The 24,856-nt window shown below is 39.9% G+C and overlaps 2 protein-coding genes across 2 annotated transcripts in view; both read right to left on the bottom strand.

The window, feature by feature from the left end:
- The window catches only part of mgat4a (alpha-1,3-mannosyl-glycoprotein 4-beta-N-acetylglucosaminyltransferase A), a 30,315-nt gene extending 13,300 nt beyond the window's left edge, over window positions 1-17,015 (bottom strand). Inside the window, exons 1-2 of the mRNA XM_085433654.1 lie at window positions 16,031-17,015; window positions 1,022-1,189 (exon numbers count right to left, since the gene is read on the bottom strand). Coding sequence (XP_085289780.1) covers window positions 1,022-1,189; window positions 16,031-16,124 — 262 coding nt within the window. The 5' untranslated portion in view covers window positions 16,125-17,015. The remainder of the gene's footprint in view (window positions 1-1,021; window positions 1,190-16,030) is intronic.
- Window positions 17,016-17,845: 830 nt separating this feature from the next.
- creg2 (cellular repressor of E1A-stimulated genes 2) lies at window positions 17,846-20,980 on the bottom strand. Its single transcript, XM_085433656.1, has 4 exons — window positions 20,458-20,980; window positions 19,488-19,657; window positions 18,565-18,678; window positions 17,846-18,241 (listed from the first exon to the last, which is right to left on the bottom strand). Exons 1-4 carry the CDS (start codon window positions 20,872-20,874, stop codon window positions 18,100-18,102), a joined length of 843 nt encoding a protein of 280 aa, XP_085289782.1. The 5' UTR covers window positions 20,875-20,980; the 3' UTR covers window positions 17,846-18,099.
- Window positions 20,981-24,856: the final 3,876 nt, after the last annotated feature.

Here is a 24,856-nt window from a genome sequence, read left to right on the forward strand (position 1 = left end):
CAAAGCTGCAAATTCTCCAAATATTGCCATCTTTAAATCTAGGTTAAAGACCTACTTGTATTTTATGGCATTCTTGGGTTCATAATCTGTTGACCATGTTGTTTTATTTTGTATTTAATCCATGGTTTTTTTGTAATCTTGTACGTTACTCACTTTTTATTCTTTTGTACAGCACCTTTGGACAGATTTTTTTCCATGTATAAATGTGTTTCAAAAACAAATTTCACTTACTTATTTAACTAAATAAAATAAGCAACATGATTGGATCTCTCTGTCTGACTGCTGTCTTTCACCCACCTAGATTTTAAACCCACCTGGTGGTTTTGAGAGATGAGTCTGTCTATCTGAAATTGATCAAGGAAAATTTCACAAATGAAGTAAGTCTTAGAAAATGTACAGCCTGATCTCAGAATATTTCACATGTTGTACTCAGTTTCTATTTTAAGTCTGACGTTACTTTAGTCTAGCAGCTTTCTATCAGTGAGGAAATTAAATTTCCACTAACTTATGACAGGAAACCAACACATGCCCATGAATCTAAAGTCACTTGAGGTCGAAACTGATGCTAAGCCACTCCAACAAGCTGGTTTTGCTTGGGCGTGAAGTGGCACTAACGTAAAAATTCAATATGTTCCCCATTTTTGTTCAGTTGCCAGAACAACACCAACCTGCTTAACACTAGTGGTGCTCAAGAAGAGCAGGAGTTTTGTTTTGTTTTTTTATTTCTGGGGTTGTTGTTTTTTTTTTAGGAATCTAGCCTGAAGAGTGGAGACATTCAAAAGTCTAGAGCTAGACAAAGAAAGGTACTTTCCCACAGCACTGTCATAATAATCACACAAAACATCTAAAAGGGCAGGATATTTTAAGCTTAACGCAATAAGCAGAAGATGCAGAGCAGATAAAAGGTGACGCTTTATTGAAATTTTCCAGACTTTACACACAAACACTCGTACATCTGTTGCACGCAAATGACTGAAAGCTCAGCCGGATGTTGATGAGTAAAAACAGTTACTTCTGTTACCTGAGAAGTTTGTGAGGGCATCTTTGCTGCTGTTAGTTTCAGCAATGGCGCGTCTGAACTGCTCGAGAATGTTGTTGAGCTCCGACGAACGCTGCAGCGTCCTGTGCTCTGCCACACGAAGGCGCTCTTTCAAAGCGTGGAACTCCCGTTGGTACGCTATCAGCTTCTCTACATGAAGGGGAAAAAATTAGGAGACATTAGCAAGTGAGAATATACAGAAATGTAATGAATTTTTCACTGAATTAATCACAACTTGCTAACACAACTTCCACTCTTTGAAAACATCTGCACAGACAACATGCTAATGCTAAGCTAGGCAAGAACCTGCACTGATGTTAAAAATGAGTAAATGCCGACCCCAGGCATCAATTCCTATACCAAGGAGGTAAGCTTGTTAATAATAACTGAAAATATGTGCATAGTTACAGACATAAAACCTTTAAATTGACCAGCAAAGACAGATCTAATCTGATCATTTTCTGAATTGGTTTACCAAACAGATTTAGAGGTCGGTGAATGTTTAAGTTTCAAGAGGAAGGAAAAGAGACACCACAAAAAAAAATAAAAACGAGAGCAAAAACAAAATCAGGAAAAAAATTGCTTGCTCCGATGGTGCAAGGACCTAAAGAACTTGCAAAAGAACCCAGCTTTCAAATCTGTGACCAACACATGATCACGCCATTACTGGAAATACCCCCATGCTTACTCATGAAGTTTAGAGGTAATTTACTGCGAAAAACTGAACAGAACTGTCTTTCTAATCATTCATCATGGGGCAGACTTTGAGTAGTGTGTGTAGGAGTTTGAAACAAGAAGCTGGAAAGAAAAAGGGAACAGCTGTCTGTAAGAAACATTCTTGATACAACACTGACAAAGCCTCAGAGTTTTAACCAGAATCTGTGTTCATGTGATCCATACCTCTGGTAAATTTCCGATTCACAAAGACATTTTACAGATGACGTATGCATGACATGATGTAATGTAGACTGACAGGTAATGCTCTTGGACTGTTGTGGTGATGACCCCTTGCTTTAACAGGAAACGGTCAGGACCTGTGTCTGAAAATCTAATTCTGGTTGACTGTCAGCAGGACAGTGTGTATTTCGAGGTTTACTGTTTTTACATTATATTTTATGGGGACTGTTCTGGTTTAGATAACATTGCCATCTGCTTTTTTAGAACTACCGGTAACAAAGGATTTGCATCAACATCTCTGAAAGTGATCGATCAGATCCCTTCTTGAGCCGCCCACAAACAGCACACAACAGTCCATTTGCTTTCAGAAAACAAATGAAGTTGAGTGGTGTGTAGGAAGACTTCCAAGTCCACCGCAAACTGCACCGAGACCACATTATACAGAAGTCACAGTGCAAAGCTTACTCTGCACCAGCTTGACTTTCAGGTTTCTCTCTAACTCAAATGCCTCCTATTGTGCAATCAGACTAAAGCACAGAGTTAACCAAGTTAGTCAGTCTGCGAACACCCTTAGTTGTCTGTTGGTTGGTTAAAATCTACATTTATGCCAATCATTGCAAGTCCTATAGTTTGGTATAAGCAGCAGTAAAGACTTTACTTTGTTTCAAAATTTATAAGATTAGAGAGAGGCTACAAAGAAAATATCTGGCGTGTGTGTGTACCGGTTTTTCCTTTCTTGGTGGGGACCAAAAATCTGAAATTGACTATATTTGTGCCTCACAGTGACCAAAATCCAGGTCCCCACAAGTCTGAAGGCATTTTTCAGACTCAAAATGTGGGTTATGGATTAGGCATTCATTTTTGATGGTTAGGGTAAGAGGCTAGGGAAAGCATTATGTCAAAGGATAGCAACACGCAACATGTTTGTGTTTGTGTTTGTGTGTGTGTGTGTGTGTGTGTGTGTGTGTGTGTGTGTGTGTGTGTGTGCGTGCGTGCGTGCGTCGGCTAGTCTCTGATCTTCTTCTTCTCATAGGTTTAGCGTGCCCTTTCAACAAAAAAGAAAACCCCTGCCTTTATCTTTCCCTTTCCATCGCTCTCTCTCTCACTGAGCTATTGTCCATCCACTCTGGCCTGGCTACTCTGTTGCACAGAACCATGTTGTTCCTCCTGAATGTTGATCTCTAAGACACACAGACAGATGCTGTCATTTGGTCCAATACTCCTGAATAGGGCAGCTTCAAACTAAAACAAGACTTTCATCTTCACATCAGTTCTTTGACTGGAGGACTCCAGGTCTGCTGAGGTGAAACCACACCTGTAATCCCACAGTGCAGACAAAAGATACACCAAATACCTCAGAAAGGGGGACAAGGTGTGGATAAGGTTTCTATTTAACTGGATTATTCATCCACAGTTGTATTAGGTGGTAAAACTATGGGTCTTTTTTTATTTGGAAGTACATTACCTAGTAGGTAACGCATATATACGCCAGACAGTTTTCACACAACCCTCTTGACATTTCATTACACATCTCATTACTGTTAAAGAAAATTTAGCCCCGGCTTCAAAAATGTTGCCTAATCTATAGAAAGGACTTTAATTTTTTACTGGTCAAATGGTCTACAGGGTTAATGGTTGACATACTTCACAGCCATGCTACAGAGCCTTTGGATGAAGGACGGGTGCACAAGATGCATTAAATAATTAGACCTACCTGGGGTCTGGAGTACAGCTATAAAATATCATTATTCCTCTCTGCTCTCTAGCATCATGGGTAGTGGGGGTAGGGCTACGCTCTGCCTGAGAACTAAATAAGATCTCCTTTTTCTGTTTTCTTATTCCTGCCTCATGTTTTGATACAATTTTTTTCATATTTCAGTATCTTGTAATGGCCTTTCCTGTGAGATATCGTCTTGATTTGTCATCCTAGATTCCTTTGCTTGGTTTATATTATTTATTAATGAGAAATGCTGGATGAATCATAGGTCTATGTAAATTTGGCAACTACTCTTTAAAACTAACTCAATCAAGCCCTCACATTCACAGACAGACACACAAAAAGGACCCTGTGTTAAAATGAATTAAAAGAGAAAAGACAGTTCAGACTTCAAACTTCATGCCAAAACTGACAGCGCTGCAAATTTCTACAGCCATGCTCTGTGATGAGTTGTCCTCTTAAGCCCCAAGGGTCTTTCTGCTGGAAAATGATATGCATAAAATTGAGTATTTTTCAGCAATTACAAAGTGTGTAAACCATCTTGCTATCAAAGTAAAGCTAACACTTGTGAGACTTCATAAGACGTGTAAGCTTCACAGCAGGTGCCATTGTGTTAAAGTAACACAAAGTAAACTCAAGAAAACTACAAATGAACACATGGGCATTTACTGTGGAAAGACTGATGCTGCTGAAGTGAAACAGAGCAAAATTACAGAGGTTTTTTAATAATGTAGCTAGGCATTTTGCAATTTAACACCACCTGTGAAAGCTGAACTTTCTTAGGTAACAAGAAATAGCCTCTCTTTTTGGAGGCCAACATTATGCACAACAGTAGTCTAGTGAGTAATGCTTCAAGTATGTAAACAAGCAAATAAGGCAAAAATAATAATAATTTTGAGGCAGGACAGAATTCATGTTACGCTTTTTCAAATGTGAAGAGTTGGTCTCTTTTTGCTGTTGGTTCAATATGTTTTGGTTGGAGCGTGATGAAACCTCAGAGAGCAGCGGCATCGTTTGTCTGCGTGCATGCTGTTGAGCGAACAGGGGAATCGGTGCTTTGTGTTTACACCCATTTGTGCAATTTGTTTACCTGCTACTTTAATTGTTTATTTAGCTGTGTTTGGTGGACATAGAAATGGTTTTTGTGAGCTTTAAGCTGAAATTTTGACAACTATATTTAACCTCCTAAGACCCGAACTCTTACACGGCATGTATTTTTCATTTCTCTTTGATATTTCGGCTGATTGGGACCTGATAAATGTAAAAACAAAGAATTACCAGATTTTTTTAACCTAATTTTTGTTTCTAAGAAAAATGAGAGCCACATATGAGGATATTCGCTTAAAATTTTGATAGAACAGTAGCAGTATAATGTCCTCGTAAGTGGATATCAGGCCCTTGTAGAGCAAAATTGAGTATTTTGGTCTAAATAACCCAAAATGTGATGTCCACATATGTGGACGCCAGGTCCTAGGAGGTTAAATAACATCCCGTTAAACCACATGGGGTTTAAGAAGTTAAGTAAAGAAAATGTCAAGCAGCAAAAATGTTAAACTTTATTAATTTTTATTTTTAACCAAGAAAGAGGAACATACTGTTGGTTCTGTAGGAATAACTACAGTTTAATGAAGGAATATCAGTAGTTACATCAAGGTTGCAGTTTATTATATTTCTTTTTTAAAAAACCCTCAAAACTCTCTTTTGGAAACAATGTTTAGCAGCACTTAGCGAGTCACAGTCATGACATGATAATTGTTGAATTTATTGTGACAGTGCTGTTACTTATCTTGCCATCAGTAATTTAAGCATCTGACTAAATTCATGAGGAAGAGAGAGAACTCCTGCACATATCAGTTTAAGTGAGGGCAAGGATGATCTTAGTGCTAAGAAACACTTCATAAAAACCCATCCCTGAGCTCACTGCAGTGTTAAAGAGTTTTATCAGCCTGTCTATTAGCTCATCAAAAGCCCTCACAGTGATGCTGTCCTTGACCTGATTTTCCCTTGCTGATGTATGCTGCCAACAGCGAATTCAGGAGTGCTGATGAGGAGACTGTCCAGTTTATGTCCACACCAGTACGAGAACTGCAGTGCATTATATGTAGATGCACCTGTTAAAGCATATTTTTACTGTGAAAGGCACAGCAGCCCAGTTCAGCACTTAATAACAGCAATCATGTATAAACTGGTGCCATCACCAGTGTGTGAATGTGTGTGTGAATGGGTGGATGACTGGATATGTAAAGCGCTTTGGGGTCCTTAGGGACTAGTAAAGCGCTATATAAATACAGGCCATTTACCATTTATAAAGGAATAATCAAGAAATCCATACACAGGATAAACTCTGTGCTGATAAAAGGAGCTTTTGAAACTGTGGAAACTGACTCTGCGAAATACTGAAAGGCTTGTCGTGAATCATTCTGCTCAAAACAAGCTCAGCTAGAGGATGATACAACAGCTGTTAAGAGGAAATTGTGTTTAAAGGGTAATTTAACACAGTTACACATGTGTGTGCAGTTAGACCCCCCCCCCCCCACACACACACACACATACACACACACACACATCACAATATCCCACTATAGTAATGGTTTGGATTTATTTTCTGCAGTTTAGGGATATAACCCTTTCCAATGAAATGGAAAAAGAAATATGTTTGTGGACCAAAAGTACAAAAGCAGCTTCCCTGCTACTAATGTTCAAAACGAAACCATTTTTATATACAAAATCACAACCTTTACCCGACACGTCAGTTCCTGAGATTGGATAACACTGACAGCTCCCTAGCACAAAGACTGTGATGACAGATTGTGTCGAGGTGCAAATAGCACAGCTAATAGTTAGATGCATGTATTGCTAGCAAGTAGGCGAAATGGGCTGCCTTCAACATGCTCTATCTAGTCACCTTCCTGGTCTAAACATTGAGTGCTGCCAGTATTGTGAACATGTCTGGCCTTGTCCAAAGTTGTTAAAACGGATCCATCCATCAACCGTTTTCATTGGAACTGCTTCCTAAAAAACAAAAATTCCCTTGAAAGTATAGCCCTTATTAAGTTACATGCAATACAAAATGGTGAATAACCAGTATAGCATTAGTATACAAGTGCCATACCAACCACAGAGCAGCGTACAATTATAGGCTATCCACATATGCCACAAAACCAAGGGCAGCATCCCACAGGCCATTCAGTCTCTACACAGTTGCTAATTTACCTTAAAAGCACTTTAGCTTTCATTCATATTTTGCTATACAACCAACAACCATAACAAACTGAAGAGTCTTTGGGAAAAGCATGTCTACTTGCATTATGCATGTATGAAGCCCCTGCAGTGGTGCACCTGTCAGCCATGTGGTTCTATACTGCAGCTGCTGTGTGCAAGACAAAGGACTTAGCCAGATCTGAACAGTGATGTGGTGGGACTCACCAGACACCCCACGACACAATATTATCACAATACTTTACTCATAATACCATAATACTGCAATTTTTAACGTTTAGCGGTTCGGTGAGTTTTGCAATAACAATTACTGTAATTTATTACTTTTTATTCAACTTCAAATTATCCTTCTAAAATTTAAACTGTCAACAACCGTTTTATCCAATAAGATAACATTAGCCCACTTAAGTTGTTCATAAATTCTGAAGTTGTAGTGGAAAACTAAACTGTCAAGCACGACAAAGATTGTCACTAAAACCTGGCATGATTGTTGCCATCAGTAACTGAATATGGTCAAATTGTAAATTACACGCAGTCTATGTCTGATAATACAGCAGTGTGATAAATCGTCAAAGCAAACTTAACGGCTCTCCTTCTACATGACAAATACGCATGTCAACAGGATCAAAAGATGATTTGTGTACAAACAAATGAATACCCAAATCAATCTGGTGACCGAGTGTTTTTGTGTTGATTATACATAGTTACTTACATAGTTACCTACATTAGGCTAAAACATAGCAGCATAAGATGCCTGGCATACTCTCAGGGGAGGAAACCTGACATCTGGTGATTTGCACAAGTTCAAGATATGAGCCACTGATGGCAAAGAATTTGCTCACGAGTGTAGGAAACAAGCCATGTACTAATACTAAAATGTTAGTTTGAGGACTTGGGGACAATACAGAAAGCACATTTTTAAACACTTAATACAGTACTTCTGTCAATCCCATTGAAATAAAGTTAAAACTCGACACTTAAATCTCATTTTGATTGCTTTAATTCAAATCCACTGAGGCAGATGCCATGAGAGGCAACATTACAAAATTTTGTGGCTTTGCTTAAACGCGATCCGAATGTTGGCACAACTTATGAGTATTTAGGTTTTGACCACATTCATATTAGGCATGATATGTGGGTTGCTGGTCTGCTCTGTTTTTATATATACCAGGGTAATAACAGATCAAACAGATGTTACTTTCAAGTGACACTAGTTAACACCAGTTAAAACATCTTTGGGTTAAACAGTTTGTGCACATCCACACACACACACAGCCACACAAAAAATACTTGGCACACAAACACAAAGTTGTAGTATAGATTTTTTGCAGTATTTTTCTGACAAGAATTGCAAGTCAAGCCTTGAGTAGGCAAGTGATACTACCTGAGCAGTTTTCAAATGTTAGAAGACAAAAAGAAGGCACAGCTCTAATCCTTTTGGTGTGTGTGTTTTTTTAATACCACAGCCCATTTCACTTCACTAAAATGAAGGATTAAAAGAAAAAAAAAGTTGTAGGGAATTAGTATCTGAAAAAGCCAGACAAATGTTTGCCCCCTTGGCAACTTTCCCACCCATATTTTCAATTCTGCTTCCTCGCCATGGCCTCATAGTTGCTCCTAGAGCTGGGCGATATGAGATTTTTTCATATCACGATATGTTTTTTTCATTTCAGGCGATAACGATATCTATCACGATATAAGCCAAATAACTATATTTGTAAGATTTAAATGTGCCGTTGCTCACAAGTAAAATGTGAAATAATCAGCAGCTTGTTTTTATTTAAATATTTATTTCCCATAATAAGTTCAACAGGGTAGATGTACTTAAGGAACATGAGACTTTTTCAGATAAATAAAGGCAAATATTGCAAACTACACAAAAGGCAGCCGCTAAAGCGTTTAAGTTTCAAAATAGAACAAACAAAACAGACTAAATTGTCAATTCCACTTAGAAACAAAATATTAATTCTAAAAATAAATCTTAGTTTGTTTTACAGAAGAACAGACAAAACTGACTAACTTTTGTCAATATCAAATAAACTGAGAACTAAAAGGAAATTCTCAATCTCTCCTTGTTGTATAGCTGAGCTTTTCAAACAGTTTTAACAGTTACTTTAGTCTGACAAAAGCCGAATGACGAATTAGCGCTTCCAGTCAGAGACTGAGGCTACGTCCACACGTACACGGGTATTTTTGAAAACGGAGATTTTCCGTTTTCGTTTTAAAAAATAATCCCGTCCACACATAAAGGCAGAAATGAAGGAAAACGCTGCTATGAACATGCCAAAGCAGCAGGTGGCGCTAGATTCCTAACCGTGCCTAAATGTTGGCCAATCAGAAGTCTAGAAGCCTCGGTGGGAAAAAGTAAACAAAGCTGGGGCATAGAAGCAGAACCGAGTCGTAAGTGTGGAGGGACAGTAACTGTGTGTATATGTAAGCATTTAAACACTGCAGAGAGTAGAATTAACAGTAACAGTATTGTAGAAATTCATTTCACCGAAACAATAACGTGGCGCACAGTGTGACGCATGCACCAGTTTATTGTATTTCCAGACTTGCTTTCGGCACAATTTACAGTGCACGCTACTCTGTTTTTTGTCAGACTTGAAATAGCCGAAATACCTTCACACTACGGAACTTCTATGGCTCTTCCGTTTGACAATCTCTCCGGCATTGGAACCATCATCTGTTTTCTCTTCGGTCACGCTCGGTTGATTTTTCTAGTCGGCACACTCATTTCCTCCATTACGCGCTGGCTCCATTACCCGCTGGCTGCTTCCCAAACAAACACACGTGCGGCTTGGCACTTGTGCTGTACGTAACAAGTCACGCGACGTGACGCTGCAGCTGTGATTGGTTCGGCTCTGCGCTACTTAATTTGGATTGGCTGACCTTTTTTTTTTTTTTTTTTTTTGAGGACAGGAGCGGCGAGGTCTATCGCGATAGCTTAATTTCTCTATCGAGTAAAAGTTATATCGCGATACATATCGTTATCGTTCTATCGCCCAGCTCTAGTTGCTCCTGACCTCCACCCACTATTCTCCCTCCATTGTGCTAAAAGTCATGACAAACTCTGGCAGCCGGTCGTTTCTCTTAATGGAAGATCGTGCTGTCTGACAGCGTTGAACTCAGAGCACAGCCTTACTCGGCTCACTTCCACTCCTCTGCCTCCTCTTGGCTGCTGTAAGGCCACGTTCAGCCAAGGCTAGCGCTCTTTTTTGGAAACTCCACTTTCAGAGTCGTGTCCAATCAATTTTTTAATGATATCCATTGGGACTTGAAGCTTCGAGTCAATTAAAAGCTTTTTGGGGGGCTGAAAGAATATGTTGATATACAGATTAGTTGACTAACATAAAACACTCTGCTGTCTAATCAATTCATTTTTCAAGCAAATGTTTACTGGAACCTCTTCTCAAATGTTATTAAGATTCAGTGCTACAGTCGACATGACAATAAACTGAACGAGCTTGGCACTGCAAAAGATTTAGTCTGAAAACACCGCCTTTGGCAACGGTAAATGATAGTGTATTTTATATTATAATGCATCTGATAAAGTAGTCTGACCAGTAATCAGTGGACTACAGGGTGAAGTGGAAAGATATCAAGATGACTGTAGCAAACACTGCAGTCGTGCTTGTGAGTCGTGCTTTCAGGGTGAGCTCAACGCTTAAATTACGTGTATGTTATAGTTAAGGACAATCGGGGATTTGCAATATCTAAAAAATAAAATGCTATGTACCTCAGAAATATAAAGGCCTGTTTTGTGATCTTGAAAGTTAGTTGTAGGCTCAACACCCCCCCCCAAGAAACACTCAACTTTCCACAAAAAAAAGCATCTTAGTGTTTCTCTGCTATGTCAGCACTATCTGCCTTTTCTCTCCACAATAAGAGCCCACCTCAGGCTTTTCTATTCCCTCTTTTAAGATTTAGTCTTTATACTCTTCTTCCTTCCAGGCTACTTTTGTCTGGCAGACAGCCCTACCTCACAAAGTCCAAAAGCCAAAAAGCAAACACACACAATTGCACACACAGCCAGATATCACAAAGAAGAACCAAAATGTGCAAGCCGTATCTTCTCCCAATCAAACTAATAAACTACATCGCTAGCCCACCTTATAGAATCTGCCTGCTTTTTTCTCCTTTAGCACAAGCTATTTTTGTCCCATTGTGTTTGGACTGATGCAATGATGGAAGAAGTCATGCCTTTAAACAATGAGGAGGGGAGGGGAATGCACTCAGGGAAGGCAAGGAGGAAGTGACATTTCCATAACTAAAGGGTGTTTTGTGCGTGACACTGAAGATTGACCGAATCTGCTGAAACTATAAGCACAGAACTGGCACTATCCTAGTCTCAAAATAACGGACTACGTCCTAAACAACTGTATGAAACACTGAGTGCTTTTAAAACATCTGCAACACATAATTTTTGTAACTTCAACTGTGTAAAAGCAGCCAAGACACTCAACTTCCTTCAAAGAGAACAACACTGATCAGATGGTTCTGAAAGATGGCTTTTAAAGTTCCTCATGTGATGTCTTAACACAAGGAGACTGCTGTCACATACTACAAGAATGAATAATAGGAATGAAATGCAAGACAAAGTTATAAAGACTATAAAAATCACTTGTTTTTTTCCCTCCATAGATATTCCAAGCAGAATTAATTAAATCATTTACAGAGATCAGTAGGATTTTAATTTTCCTTTCTTCCAACAGTATTTAAAACTGCATTAAACTATATAAACACCCTAAATGTAAAGTTTTTGAATACAAAGGCCCCTTGATTTGACTATGCCTGAAGGAAAAAAAATACTAAATGGAAAAAAATGTTTAAAGCAACATGTGGGGGCAATCACAATGATGGTATCATATCTAAGGTTCATGACAAACAAGGTTGTTATTAATGTGTGTGAACTTTGCTGTGGATGGAAAGGAAATGATATATATTTGCAAAGCCCTACCCATTTATGATAACAAACGACAATGACATGCTCATTGTGAGGAAATACACAGAAATGTGGATACGCATTTCTTCTTTGACACAAAAAGAGAGGACCTCACCATACTGTTTGAGCAACTCAAAGCTCACCTATATTATTCGTCTTTATCTAGCTTGTTCTTGTTGTTTTGATCTACTTGAGATATAACCAAAGAGATAGTAGAGAGCAGCTTCTCACTAGGGAAAGAAGGAGACTGACAGAGAAGTACACATTCTGGAGAGTCATTCACCGTAGAGTGTTTGGACAGCTGACTGGCACAGTGCTCATTCACAGCAGTCAAGTGACCAGCAACAGAACAGGCTATCAGAAGCAAAGGTTAATGCAAAACAAAAAGAGGGAAAAAAAAAAACAACTGATAGGTAATCTTTCTACTCCAATAAAGAAATTGCTCTTTGAGCTACAAATATTTATCTATACAACCCAGTCCACTGAAAAACACTTACCGGTACTTAAAGAGGTTTTGAACATTTACATTTTTAAAATTATTCACTGCCTGAGTTCATGTTCAACACTAGAAGTGCTCACATTGGCCAGAGTTAAGAGTAAAAGCCATTTATTCCCACAGTAAGAAATAATATGATATAAAAAATATGATTAAAAACAGAAAAGCAATCTGTGCTAAAGCATCACGTGTTAACATAAGAAAAAGCACAGAGACCATGAGCCAGTGAAACACAAGATAAAATACCTAAAGACACGTGTAAAAGCCACACACTAATCAGGAGAATTAATACTATGAAATGCACTATAGGAACAGATCTGATAAATATTATACAGCCTGAGTGATTAGATCACTTTCTAAAAATAAAAAATCTAAGTGTACATGTAAGTGCTATATAGCTTTTAATTACAATTTATTTTTATTAATTCTAACTAAATAGCTTTTATCTGTCCCACTCCCACAGTTTGGTGTTTTTAACAATAGATAGAACACGAGAGACAGATGCACACAAACAACAAAGTCACGGCTAATTTTCTTTAAAATATGCATTTTTTCCCCCCTATTTCAGGATCATGTTATTGCGCTGTAGCTTAGCATATGCAGACATAAACAAAACTTCAACACAAAGACGGCATTTAGGAAAGGAATGCTCCAAATAATAAAAGCACAATCACATTAAAGGCCAATTTGCCAACAAAGCATAAAGAAGAGCTTGTTTCATATACAAAACTGCAAGCAAACACACAAACCCCAGGCCACCACGGCACAAATAAAGCTTAAAAACCAACATCCGTTTACATGCACGTCTATTAGCTGGCAATCTTGTTTTTCCCAGCCTTTGTTGGCACATTCCTGGCATCTTCCTGCAACCATAGATGAGTGGACTTGTGTGAATTGTATTTGACACTGTGCATGAGAGGTCTTGCACATACACACTCGTGCTCGTGCATGTGACAAACAAAAACAGGGAGCCACTCAGAAGAAGAAGAAAAAAAAAGCACAGAGGTCAAATGCTCCACAGGGATCCTTTAAGCTCTAGCATGTTGAGATCTTTCAGCTCAAAGCATTTTTCTTTAAATAGCAGCATTACTGCATCCGTCTGTGTAGCCCTCGTCTACAAAGATGTTTTCACACTAAGAAAGTCACAAGCGCTGTAATAAAACTGACAACAGCGGAGTTCAGGTCAGTTTCAGGATCCTTGTTTTGAGCATAGAGCTTTAACTGCCGCTGCGAAGGCCGAGCTGAATACAATAAAATGGTAAATGGCCTGTATTTATATAGCGCTTTACTAGTCCCTAAGGACCCCAAAGCGCTTTACATATCCAGTCATCCACCCATTCACACACTGGTGATGGTAAGCTACATTGTAGCCACAGCCACCCTGGGGCGCACTGACAGAGGCGAGGCTGCCGGACACTGGCGCCACCGGGCCCTCTGACCACCACCAGTAGGCAACGGGTGAAGTGTCTCGCCCAAGGACACAACGACCGAGACTGTCCAAGCCAGGGCTCGAACCGGCAACCTTCCGATTACAAGGCGAACTCCCAACTCTTGAGCCACGATCGCCCTTAAGTTAATGGTTTGTGTTTTAAGTGACACCAGTTCTTCTCCTTCTAGGACAAGATCAAATCTATGTTATAATAACTCCATACTGAGCAATGTTTGGATTTCATTACCACAAGACTCTAGGAAAAACAGAACTATCAGCTCAACTTGCCAGACAGGTCACATTTTCATATCTGTATTTTTCTGTTTCATTACAGACGTTGACTGTATATTAAGACTTTAATGTGTGAAACAGGAACAATCACCCGAAATAACTTTGCTGAGCTTTTTTTTCTTGTTCTAATTGTATGTCTACAATTAGGGAGTGATTTTATTGTGAGTAACACAAAAGTCAAATTCCTTGCAGGTATTTACAAGCTTCACAAATAAAGCCCAGTGTGAACACTTAGTTGTGGCAATAACAGTATAAAAAATGTCAGATTTGAGTGTTGCTGCAAGGAAGCTACAAATTCTAAAGCACACCTGGCTCGCAACCAAATACTCAATTACCACAATTTCAGTGTTACAATTGAAGACTATTGGCAGCAATCACAGATTTACCAGGTTCAAAATAGTTATTTGGGATTTTAATTATTTATATAGCACCAAATCACAGCAACGGTCATCTCAAATCGCTTTTCATTGTACAGTAAAAATCCTGGAATAACAAATAAAAAGTGAAACTCCAACAATCAGACAAACACCTAAATGTACGCAGTTGGTGATAATGGGAAGGGAAAATGTCATTTTAACTAAAACTATTTTTAACTATCTAAAATAAATCTGTGTATTTTTCTGTTATTTTAGCCAATTGAGAAGCAAAAAATTTATTTTAAGTTTGAACAAATTAAACCGCCCACCCCAGGCTACATTTATTTACAGTCAACCTTTGTCTTCCTGAGTTACGCCGTTGTATAATGTCCAGATACGTATTCATACAGGGTATGATTATGTCAAATTGAAGGTGACCTTTTGGGATAAAAAGTTGTGACTTCATTATTTTATTCTGTCAGAGCACAAATATTCAATCACTTCATCCATGCATACAAGACTATTTCTGCCAAGTTTGAGGAAATATCCTCACAGAGCAGCTGAGTTATTGTGTTCACAGGGATGAGATGTGGAGATGGTTTGTGGACAAGTGTGAAGTCAAATTTAAAATAACAAATTGTCTCATACACTTGCTACTGGATAACCATGGTTGGACACATGCACTGTATTTTTAATGGCAACCTTAATGGTTTATAATTTGTACAGGTGAGCACATCATCTACATTGTGAGCCACAATTAAACAGTACATGTTAAGGATTTATATAAAGACCAGGAGCCAGTATTATAATTTTGTTGGCTTGTGACAACTGTCAAATTGAACAGACTGACCTGCCATAGCTTTATCCCATACAGACTTACTAACTGTATCAACAGGTGCAACATTTATGGTGGCATCATCTCATAACCTCTACCCCCCCATACGCCCACTTTCATATAATCACCAGTCTGAGCCTGCTCCATTTAAAAGAAAACATTTCATCAAGCTGATACGATCTGCAGTAATCACAACCTGAATCCCTGGTTTGAAATTTATATACGGGCTGCAATTATTTACACCCTGCTGGTAACAAGACCAAGGCCCATATTCCTGCCCACACCACACTGGAAAGTAAGCACTCAGCCATAAGCTGTGTACTGTAACACAGCCACACTTGTGTAATAAGCTCAGGCACAGATGCCTGACATGTAATGCTCAGATGAGAGTCATTAAAAGACGTGTATGCAGAAACCTAATGTTAGTGAATGGCGTAATTATCTAGAGGTTTTGCCTGGCAGGGGCAAACTAGATTATCCCTAAGTTAGTGAGGATGGCTGGAAACAGCACTTTGGGTATGATTAACTGGGACAGGAGATGGGGCACAATAAAGCTTAAAACAAAAGAACTCCATCCATTTATTATAGCAATAACACGGGTTATTACGCATTACCACGTTGAAACCAGTTCCACGGGATGGGTGACTTCACCTGCTGTGTCTTAAGACATGCTGCTTGCTGGTCATGCTTCAGCTTTCTGCCTGCCAGCTTGTTAACCAGGCCTCGTCTAGAGACCGTCGATCCTTCTGACATTTTTTTATACGGGGTGGGGGGGATAACCGAGATGACATAAATGTCCAACTTACCTTTGCCATTCTGCCACGCTGTATACCAAGAGAGACTAAGGAAAGACGTGAAGAAGATAAGTGCAGTGGCCACAGTTCCATTTCTGAGCCTCATCTCATTTCAGCGATGCCTCTCCTCGGCTGAGTGTCGGGGACCCCGGAGCTGCCACTGCCTCCCTCCCTCCGTCTCTCTCTCTCTCTGGCTTCAGGATGTGGAGACGGGCGTAGGCACGGGCATAGGGTGCTTCAACCCGTAAAAACGCTCCGCTTAACGGGGAGGGTGAACACCGACTTCTCCGCACGGAAACAAGGGCGCTGCTGTAGCCCTGTCGGAGCGTCTTCTCTTTTCGTTGTTCGCGGGACTAAAAAAACATACGTGCTAACCTAGCCTATCGGTTATCAGTCGGCTGCTTTGTTTGTGAGACAATATAGCTTACATTGTGGGTTTAAAAAGAACGAACTAGTTGCCAATACAATCCATAGTGTTTTCAAAGCCAGCCGTTAAGCTACAAGTTACAAGTAGATGTCATCTCAACAGTGTGACTACTGATCGTCCGGGATAGGCTGATGGGTCGCTGACGGTGTCCTAAAGGCTACGCCTCGAATCACGTTGATTTCGCTTTAACGGAGAGCAGGGTTAAAACATACACAAATAAACACGGTAGAGTGCGGCTAACTCACTGAGCCTCTTCCACAAAACAACCAAGTTTTAACCGTCACTGCTAGTCGACCCGCATACTGCGACAGAACGTCTGTTAGCTACTTAGCTGACGAGCTAACACGAAGTTGAAACCACCCGGGTAAACTAAAGCCAAGCGGACAGGGGGCTCATTCTGCGCTGACTGTCGCGGAGGAGTTCTACGGCACACCTCAATTAACACAACCCCTAAAATTAACCAAGCGCAAATGATTTTTTTTTACATGTTATATAAATAAACCGGTCTACCTTGGGTGCTTTTTTAGGGAAATTAACGTGCCCCATACGGTAGTATATGCAAACTGGGCTTCCGGTAAGAACCTTCAAAATAAAGCACTCACTCGACTCACTGTTGTGGTCGACAACAGTGGTGCAACTCACGACGGGACGAGCATGCAGTCATTCCAGGCGTTTGAAAGGACTGGTATTTTCATATCTTTGTTTAAAGCTATCATTGCTGCACCTGGAAAAAAAAATCTGTTAAATTCTCACTCCAACTTTAACACAATCATTTTTAAGTTTCAAATCCCCCACTGTAGATGAAACCTAAAAAATAAAATAAACCAGCATTATTGACGTGGGAATTGTTGTGAAATTACTAGAAAACTCTATAATGTCAAACTTGTGCTTTTTCCACCAACCGGCTATTTTTTCCCCCCAACACGCATTAAGTGCACCATCTAGTGCCCAAAACTTTAGCTTGGCACCCTCTCAACGCAGAACATAATGCAAGCAAATAATAAGACTTAAACTACAAGAAGCATATTCATATTCGAATATGAAATTTAAAAGGGTTTAACTGTGCAAAAAGTAGCTGCCCAATGTTTTTTGAAACAAGTTGCTGTCAAATTCAAAATGAGTTGGTTTTTTTCATGCAGCAGTAAAATATCTCAATTTAAACATTAGATTTGTTTTCTATGTTCTGTTGTTAATAACACAATCACCATATTTGTTTAAAAATGAAAATGACAGGTTTAGGAGTGTGAATCAGTTAATACTAACAATAGACAACAAATTTATATTTACTTTAAATAATATGCACAATATTAATTTTATTTCTTTAAAGAAAACGCATCTTAGTGTGAACCCAAGATGCAATCAACAAACAATCTATGTTTCATACAAACTGCATTCACAGATGTGAGGAGTTTAAGTCATTTATTGACTATAAATACATTCACGCATCAAACACAAGTAACTGATCTTGTGTGACAAACAAAGATATGAAAGAAGAGAAAATGTAGGCATGAAGAACAACCCCTGCCTTACAGATGAATTGAAACAGGATTTTAAACAAGATGTAAAACATTCTTTGCACATTCTGCTTTGTGAATTTGCGAACACCTTACTGGAGTGATATCTGTGGGGCAGATAGCATTTGTGAGGGATATTCTCAGAAAGGAGTAGCTTTAAAGTAGTCCTCCAGCGGAATGAGCGTTGTACCCCCGACCCAGTCTTGCAGCCAGATCTGAATCAACTCCAGCTTCATGAAGAACCACTTGTGTCCCACTGGCCACTTTGCCATAACAGGATGCCTTTGAAACATTGTGCAAAATATCAGGATACATGTCACGCATGCCAAATGGTGTTTCCCTAAGGAAAATACATCTTCTACATCAGGGGTGCCCAATCCCGGTCCTCGAGAGCTACCGTCCTGCAGCTTTTAGATGCATCCTTGTTCCCACACACCTGAATCACATGAATGGCTTGTTATCAGGCCTTTGCCAAACATGATGGCATGCTGAAGAGATCAAACCATTTGATTCAGCTGTGTCGGAGTAGGGATGCATCTAAAAGCTGCAGGATAGTAGCTCTCGAGGACCGGGATTGGGCACCCCTGTTCTACATGCTCTGTTACCTTGAGAACACTGCCTCCTTCGCAAACGCAAGCTCCTCCGGGGCCACCTCGATCATCTTGCCCGTGAGCGTGAGTCGAGCACATCTGGGATCCTCTGGATCGTACACCATTTGCCTTAAAAAGAACACACACACACACACACACACACACACACACACACACAGGAGAGCATTCAACATTGCAAGACACACAGCTGTATGTAGTGTTTCAGAAAGCTACAGCAGTGATTTAGCTGAGGTTAGACCAAACAAGCAAACTGTCCCAAAATCCCCAAGATTACTGTGTCAACTAGTTTGTGGAAACTGTTTGAAGCTCAAAACATCTTCTTTCAGCAGCTCTCTTTAAGGGTTGCCACTCTATACCTCTCCATCCTCCTCTGCATGTCCTGCTTCACTACATCCATGATCTTTCTCTTGAAGTAATTAGGGCATATTTTTAAGAAAGCTTCTTTCATATCTAAAACTGTTATTTCACTTTGTGTTTTATTAAATGAGCAATAATGTCAATTTTATTTCTACAGCACATTTAAAAGCGACAAGGTTGACCAACATGCTTTACAAATGCAAACGAGACAAAAACTGCGATCAATAAAATAAATACAATAAAATAACTCATAAAAAAAAAACAAATACAATAAAATGTGACTAAAAACAAACTGACAGAAGCAACAACACAAGAATACCTAATGAGACTCAAAGTTAACTGAAATTAACAGCCAAGGTAAAAATGTGAGCTTTAATATGGGACTTTAAAGACTGCATAGACTGTGCAGTATGATTATCAAGTGCCAGTCTAGAGGCTGTGAGTGAAAAAAGGCCAATCCCCTCTGTGTCTAAATCAACACCTAAGAGCATCTGGCTAGAGAATCTCAATAATCAGATAGATGGGTGTTTTTCCCCCCCACAGAACAACATTTAGATTACCTGCAGAATTCCCCCTCAGCCTCTGAGAAGGTGAGAGAAGCATAGGGGTTGCTTTTCAGGTCTGCCACAGTGTTGTCCATTGGAGTCACATAAAAATAGATGACTCCAGTGCTGTTGTCCAGTGGTCCATCACTCACTGAGAAGATGTTTCCAAAAGGAAGACCTTTGATCTGTACACACACACACATAAAAAAATGTGCTATATTTTTACAGTATATAGAAACTTATATTTTTATGCATTTATAAAGACATAGGTTTTAAGCAACACAGATCCTTTGTGCTTGTTTTAAGTAAGTAAATTTTAGCGCATAAAACCAATAAAATTACACTAAAATGAAATAAACGTGATCCTAAAAAATGTAATGAAGTTTTTACATGAAATATCCCAATGACAACCAATCAGTTCCAGAAATCAGCAGTTTCCAAAAGCTTAACAGAACAGCTATGCCTTCAGCTTTGATATTTGAGATCACTCGGAAGAGTTTTTAGTGCAACAGCAAATTCATGAGCTCCATTTTAAAATAACAAACAGATGGAGCTCGTTTGTTGAGATGGGAGAAGCTCGAGAAGGACACCCATCCATGCAGAGCTTCACCCATTAGACTGAAGCTATTTCTCAGTTAAATTCACATTACATACGCAGGGTGTATCCCAAGGGCACTTCGGGCTGATCTCAGTTCTGGTCTTGCGTAAGGAGATTTTTTTAAGGCTATTTTCAGTACTTGTCACTCGGTGTGATTTCCTGCATATGCGTTTGATTTTCACTGGTGAATTTTCTTCAAATCTTCATCAGTGTATTTAAAAAGCTGATCGTGTTTCGTGTAAAATCAAAGGGTCCACGCACAAAGGTAGAGGGGTATCTTTTTCATAATATGGTGAGAACATGGGCGTGTTCCTCAGCTTGTCCCATTACGCTTAAATGCGCAAAGAAATCCTGAACCGGGACCACTATCCCCTCTGTGTGCGTTACCTTTTCTTGAGTGGAAATGGTGGCCAGGTACCCCCAGTCACTGTAATGAGATATGTATCTGGCAGTCTTTGCTGTGTCTTGGTGCGGGGGAGGAGTGCTGCTGGCGGACTTCTTCACCTTCTCTAACCGATATGAAAACAGGCGAGAGGAAAGCTGTGCGGCACTGTCGCCCTCGGGCTTGACCAGCTCTCCGGGGCTCTCCACGCTGTCTCCGAGGACGTTGGAGGACGGATACGCCTGCTTCCACAGCCCCGCACTGTCCACCAGCAGCGCCGGGGCGACCTCCTCCGACAAGTCTCCGTCCTCCACCACATCGTTGGAGGACACCACCCAGGACACGGAGCTCCTGAGGGTGTAGCTCTCACACAGACACAGGATGTTGGCAAACAGCGCCAAAGGAAAGTAAGAAGGCCTCATATTACTGAGCTGGGAGAATGGCCGTCCTCCTCCACTCTCTCTCTATCTCGTGTTTACAAACTCACGTGTGTGCTTTCATAACACGGGGATACTTTGCCACAGAGAGCAATTTCCACAGCGACCCCTGCTGATTCACCATAAGGCAATTTTACAATCAACGCTCAGCAGAAGGGACTGCAGAGAAGACGCTCCGTGTGCTAAATAACCGAGTAACTACTGCATACTATATGTTTGTGTTTAACTGTAGTGATATCACTCATGTGTGGCCTGTCATTCCCACAGAGACTGTGTAAAAGTCATATAAGGATCATGCAGCACAACCTTTATTTATACAGTATCTTATAAGGACACATAGCAAAAAAAAAAAAAATGATTAAAAGCAATAATAATGACAATTTGTTAGTAAAAGAAGACAAACTGTTTATAATAATAATAATAATATGTAGATGGTGTTTTTGTTCTTCTCACAACAAATGACAAATATTATAAGATTTGCCATAAGCTTGTTATTTCCTGTTCCTGCTGTGCATCCATTATTGTATATGAGTCACTTTTTCCACCAAAGTATAAGCAGCTGGCTAAAAAATAAAAGGCTTAAGTAGTACATTCATTGGTCCCAATACTTATAGTCAAACTCAATAGCTCATACATTAAACAGTTTCTGCCCTACAGATCCATGTTTACTGGTATGTGTTCATCACTGAAACACCTTTTGTCATTTTTTTTGAAGGTTGTCATGGTGAAAGAAGTAAAAAATCAAGCTGCTGTCCTGCAGAATATATGTCGGCTCAAATATGGTTGATTTTTAGAATCAGTGTTATTTACTCTGTAACTAATAGTTCTAATAAGCTGGAAGCAATTTAAAATCCCTAGTCTGATGATGGGGATATTTCCCTAACTGTTCCAGGTGTCTCCTGTCCATAGCGTCCAAGATTGTTCATTTTGGTCTAGAAGCTGTTGAGGTGTTACTGAGTCAAACTGAACATTGTGATCTGTTTATGTCAAGGTGAACGAGCGGACAATTCTTCTATTCTTCCTCCTTTCTTATAACAAATGCAAAGCTACAGTGGGGCAAAAAAGTATTTAGTCAGCCACCGATTGTGCAAGTTCCCCCACCTAAAATGATGACAGAGGTCAGTAATTTGCACCAGAGGTACACTTCAACTGTGAGAGACAGAATGTGAAAAAAAAAATCCATGAATCCACATGGTAGGATTTGTAAAGAATTTATTCGTAAATCAGGGTGGAAAATAAGTATTTGGTCAATAACAAAAATACAACTCAATACTTTGTAACATAACCTTTGTTGGCAATAACAGAGGTCAAACGTTTACTATAGGTCTTTACCAGGTTTGCACACACAGTAGCTGGTATTTTGGCCCATTCCTCCATGCAGATCTTCTCGAGAGCAGTGATGTTTTGGGGCTGTCGCCGAGCAACACGGACTTTCAACTCCCGCCACAGATTTTCTATGGGGTTGAGGTCTGGAGACTGGCTAGGCCACTCCAGGACTTTCAAATGCTTCTTACGGAGCCACTCCTTTGTTGCCCGGGCGGTGTGTTTTGGATCATTGTCATGTTGGAAGACCCAGCCTCGTTTCATCTTCAAAGTTCTCACTGATGGAAGGAGGTTTTGGCTCAAAATCTCACGATACATGGCCCCATTCATTCTGTCCTTAACACGGATCAGTCGTCCTGTCCCCTTGGCAGAAAAACAGCCCCATAGCATGATGTTTCCACCCCCATGCTTCACAGTAGGTATGGTGTTCTTGGGATGCAACTCAGTATTCTTCTTCCTCCAAACACGACGAGTTGAGTTTATACCAAAAAGTTCTACTTTGGTTTCATCTGACCACATGACATTCTCCCAATCCTCTGCTGTATCATCCATGTGCTCTCTGGCAAACTTCGGACGGGCCTGGACATGCACTGGCTTCAGCAGCGGAACACGTCTGGCACTGCGGGATTTGATTCCCTGCCGTTGTAGTGTGTTACTGATGGTGACCTTTGTTACTTTGGTCCCAGCTCTCTGCAGGTCATTCACCAGGTCCCCCCGTGTGGTTCTGGGATCTTTGCTCACCGTTCTCATGATCATTTTGACCCCACGGGATGAGATCTTGCGTGGAGCCCCAGATCGAGGGAGATTATCAGTGGTCTTGTATGTCTTCCATTTTCTGATGATTGCTCCCACAGTTGATTTTTTCACACCAAGCTGCTTGCCTATTGTAGATTCACTCTTCCCAGTCTGGTGCAGGTCTACAATACTTTTCCTGGTGTCCTTCGAAAGCTCTTTGGTCTTGGCCATGGCAGAGTTTGGAGTCTGACTGTTTGAGGTAGTGATGGCCCGCTTGAAGCTCCGGTGCGTGTGTCAAAAAAATCAGCACACTGCTTCAGAAGCACTGTGTCGAAGCTTGCTTCGTTTGGCCAGAGTCATGTGATCAGTGACGTCCGAAGCTTCATTTAGAACCTAACTGCTTCGGTAGAAAAACTTTCACTTGACTCTTTACATGTAATGTTGTAAAATATATATTTTATTGTTTAATTAATCTGAAAATGTTAGTCTGCCAAATGTGCAGCGATTGAATTTATTTATTCTCTTTAGCTAATAGTTGGTGGGGCCCAGTTAGACTGTATAACTGCATCTCTATCAGTTTCTGTGCGCTCCAGCCTCCTCTGGGCCATGTGAAGGGATTTTCCTTAAGGCAGGAGAAATTATCGCCACGAAAAGGAACAGGTTCGGCCATCGCACAGTGGAACAAATTCTCTTCTTAAATAAAAATGAAAAAGGGCTACTTTAAATGCATCATGTTTTTCATTTGCAAGTTCATAAGCAATTTCCATTTCACAATCAATTCTACCCCCAGGTCAAAAATATGTCTGGGAAAATTTCCCTAATATAATATTATTTATATATATACCCGTCTAGCGGTTAATTGCATAAGTGCATGGAGGCAGGACCTCACAGCAGAAGCATACTCCATAATGTGTTGTACATTATCATATGTAACGTGGTATTTTTCAATTATTGTATTTACCAACATCAAGAAGTCTCAAGCAAAGAAAGACCACACAATGGTGCATGTTTAAACAAGGAGAGTTTACTGGTCAAAATTATTTATTAAACAAATAAACCATTTTTTTTTTAACCACCAAAAAAAAAAAAAAAAAAAAAAAAAAATACACGTTCAAAGCAACACAACGGCGGCCCAATATCAGATAGAATTCCACTCTGTACAGCGGGCAATCTTAATGAAGCAGTTGGTTTTATTTTGTGGATTCAAGCGGTTCTTCATATTTTTGGCCACCAGATGTCACCAGAGAGGACTGTTTTGAAAAGCCCCACTGTATTTCTCAACTGTTCTCAATCAAAACTGAAGCCTGTGGTGGAAGAAGTTCTCAGATCATTCATATTACAACAATGTAAAAATATTCCAGAGGCATCTGGCTGCAGTTATTATTTATGTTATAGTGTAATTTAAGTTGGTCTTAACATAAATACAACATTTTAATCTTAACATAATAAATTGAGGAAAACATGACCTAGCCTATATTGACTTGCGCCCACAGAAAACCTACACAGGGGCTCCAAAACCACACAAACCCCTGGGCTGTGTGTGGGCACACCCATTTGTGGTCTGCGAGGGACAACTTGGCTTTGCCCTGCCCATAAAACCCATCCACACCTGGCCACTGTGGGCATGCATAGACAGGTTTGCTGAAAATATGACAGAGAGAAGTGGCTTTCAGCTCTCTGTAGTTGTACTTGTCTAACCAAATGTAACTGAAGATACTGAGGTTTGTACAAAGAAATGTAGCATAGTAGGAATTGAATTCAAACTTTTTTCCAACTTAATTTTCCACAGAATCATCTACTGTACATGCGTGCATAAATGGTACACACTACAATAAATGAATGAAATAAAATATGCCTTATTATTACTGTCCTAGAGCAGCCAAAACATTAAATACATGCTAAAACAAAT

The sequence above is a fragment of the Copadichromis virginalis genome, linkage group LG16 (genome assembly GCF_057382275.1).
Source record: "Copadichromis virginalis isolate Kocher_CV1m ecotype Utaka linkage group LG16, C_Virginalis_male_GT1.1, whole genome shotgun sequence".
Classification (NCBI taxonomy): Eukaryota; Metazoa; Chordata; class Actinopteri; order Cichliformes; family Cichlidae; genus Copadichromis; species Copadichromis virginalis.

Bases quoted from the DNA above. Each gene is read 5' to 3' on its own strand.
- creg2 (XM_085433656.1), bottom strand. From the start codon at position 20,874: ATGAGGCCTTCTTACTTTCCTTTGGCGCTGTTTGCCAACATCCTGTGT. The intron at 19,658-20,457 runs GTAACGCACACA...GTGTGTGTACAG, and splicing joins CCATTTCCACTCAAGAAAAG to ATCAAAGGTCTTCCTTTTGG. The intron at 18,679-19,487 runs GTAATCTAAATG...GTTCTTTTTAAG, and splicing joins GCTGAGGGGGAATTCTGCAG to GCAAATGGTGTACGATCCAG.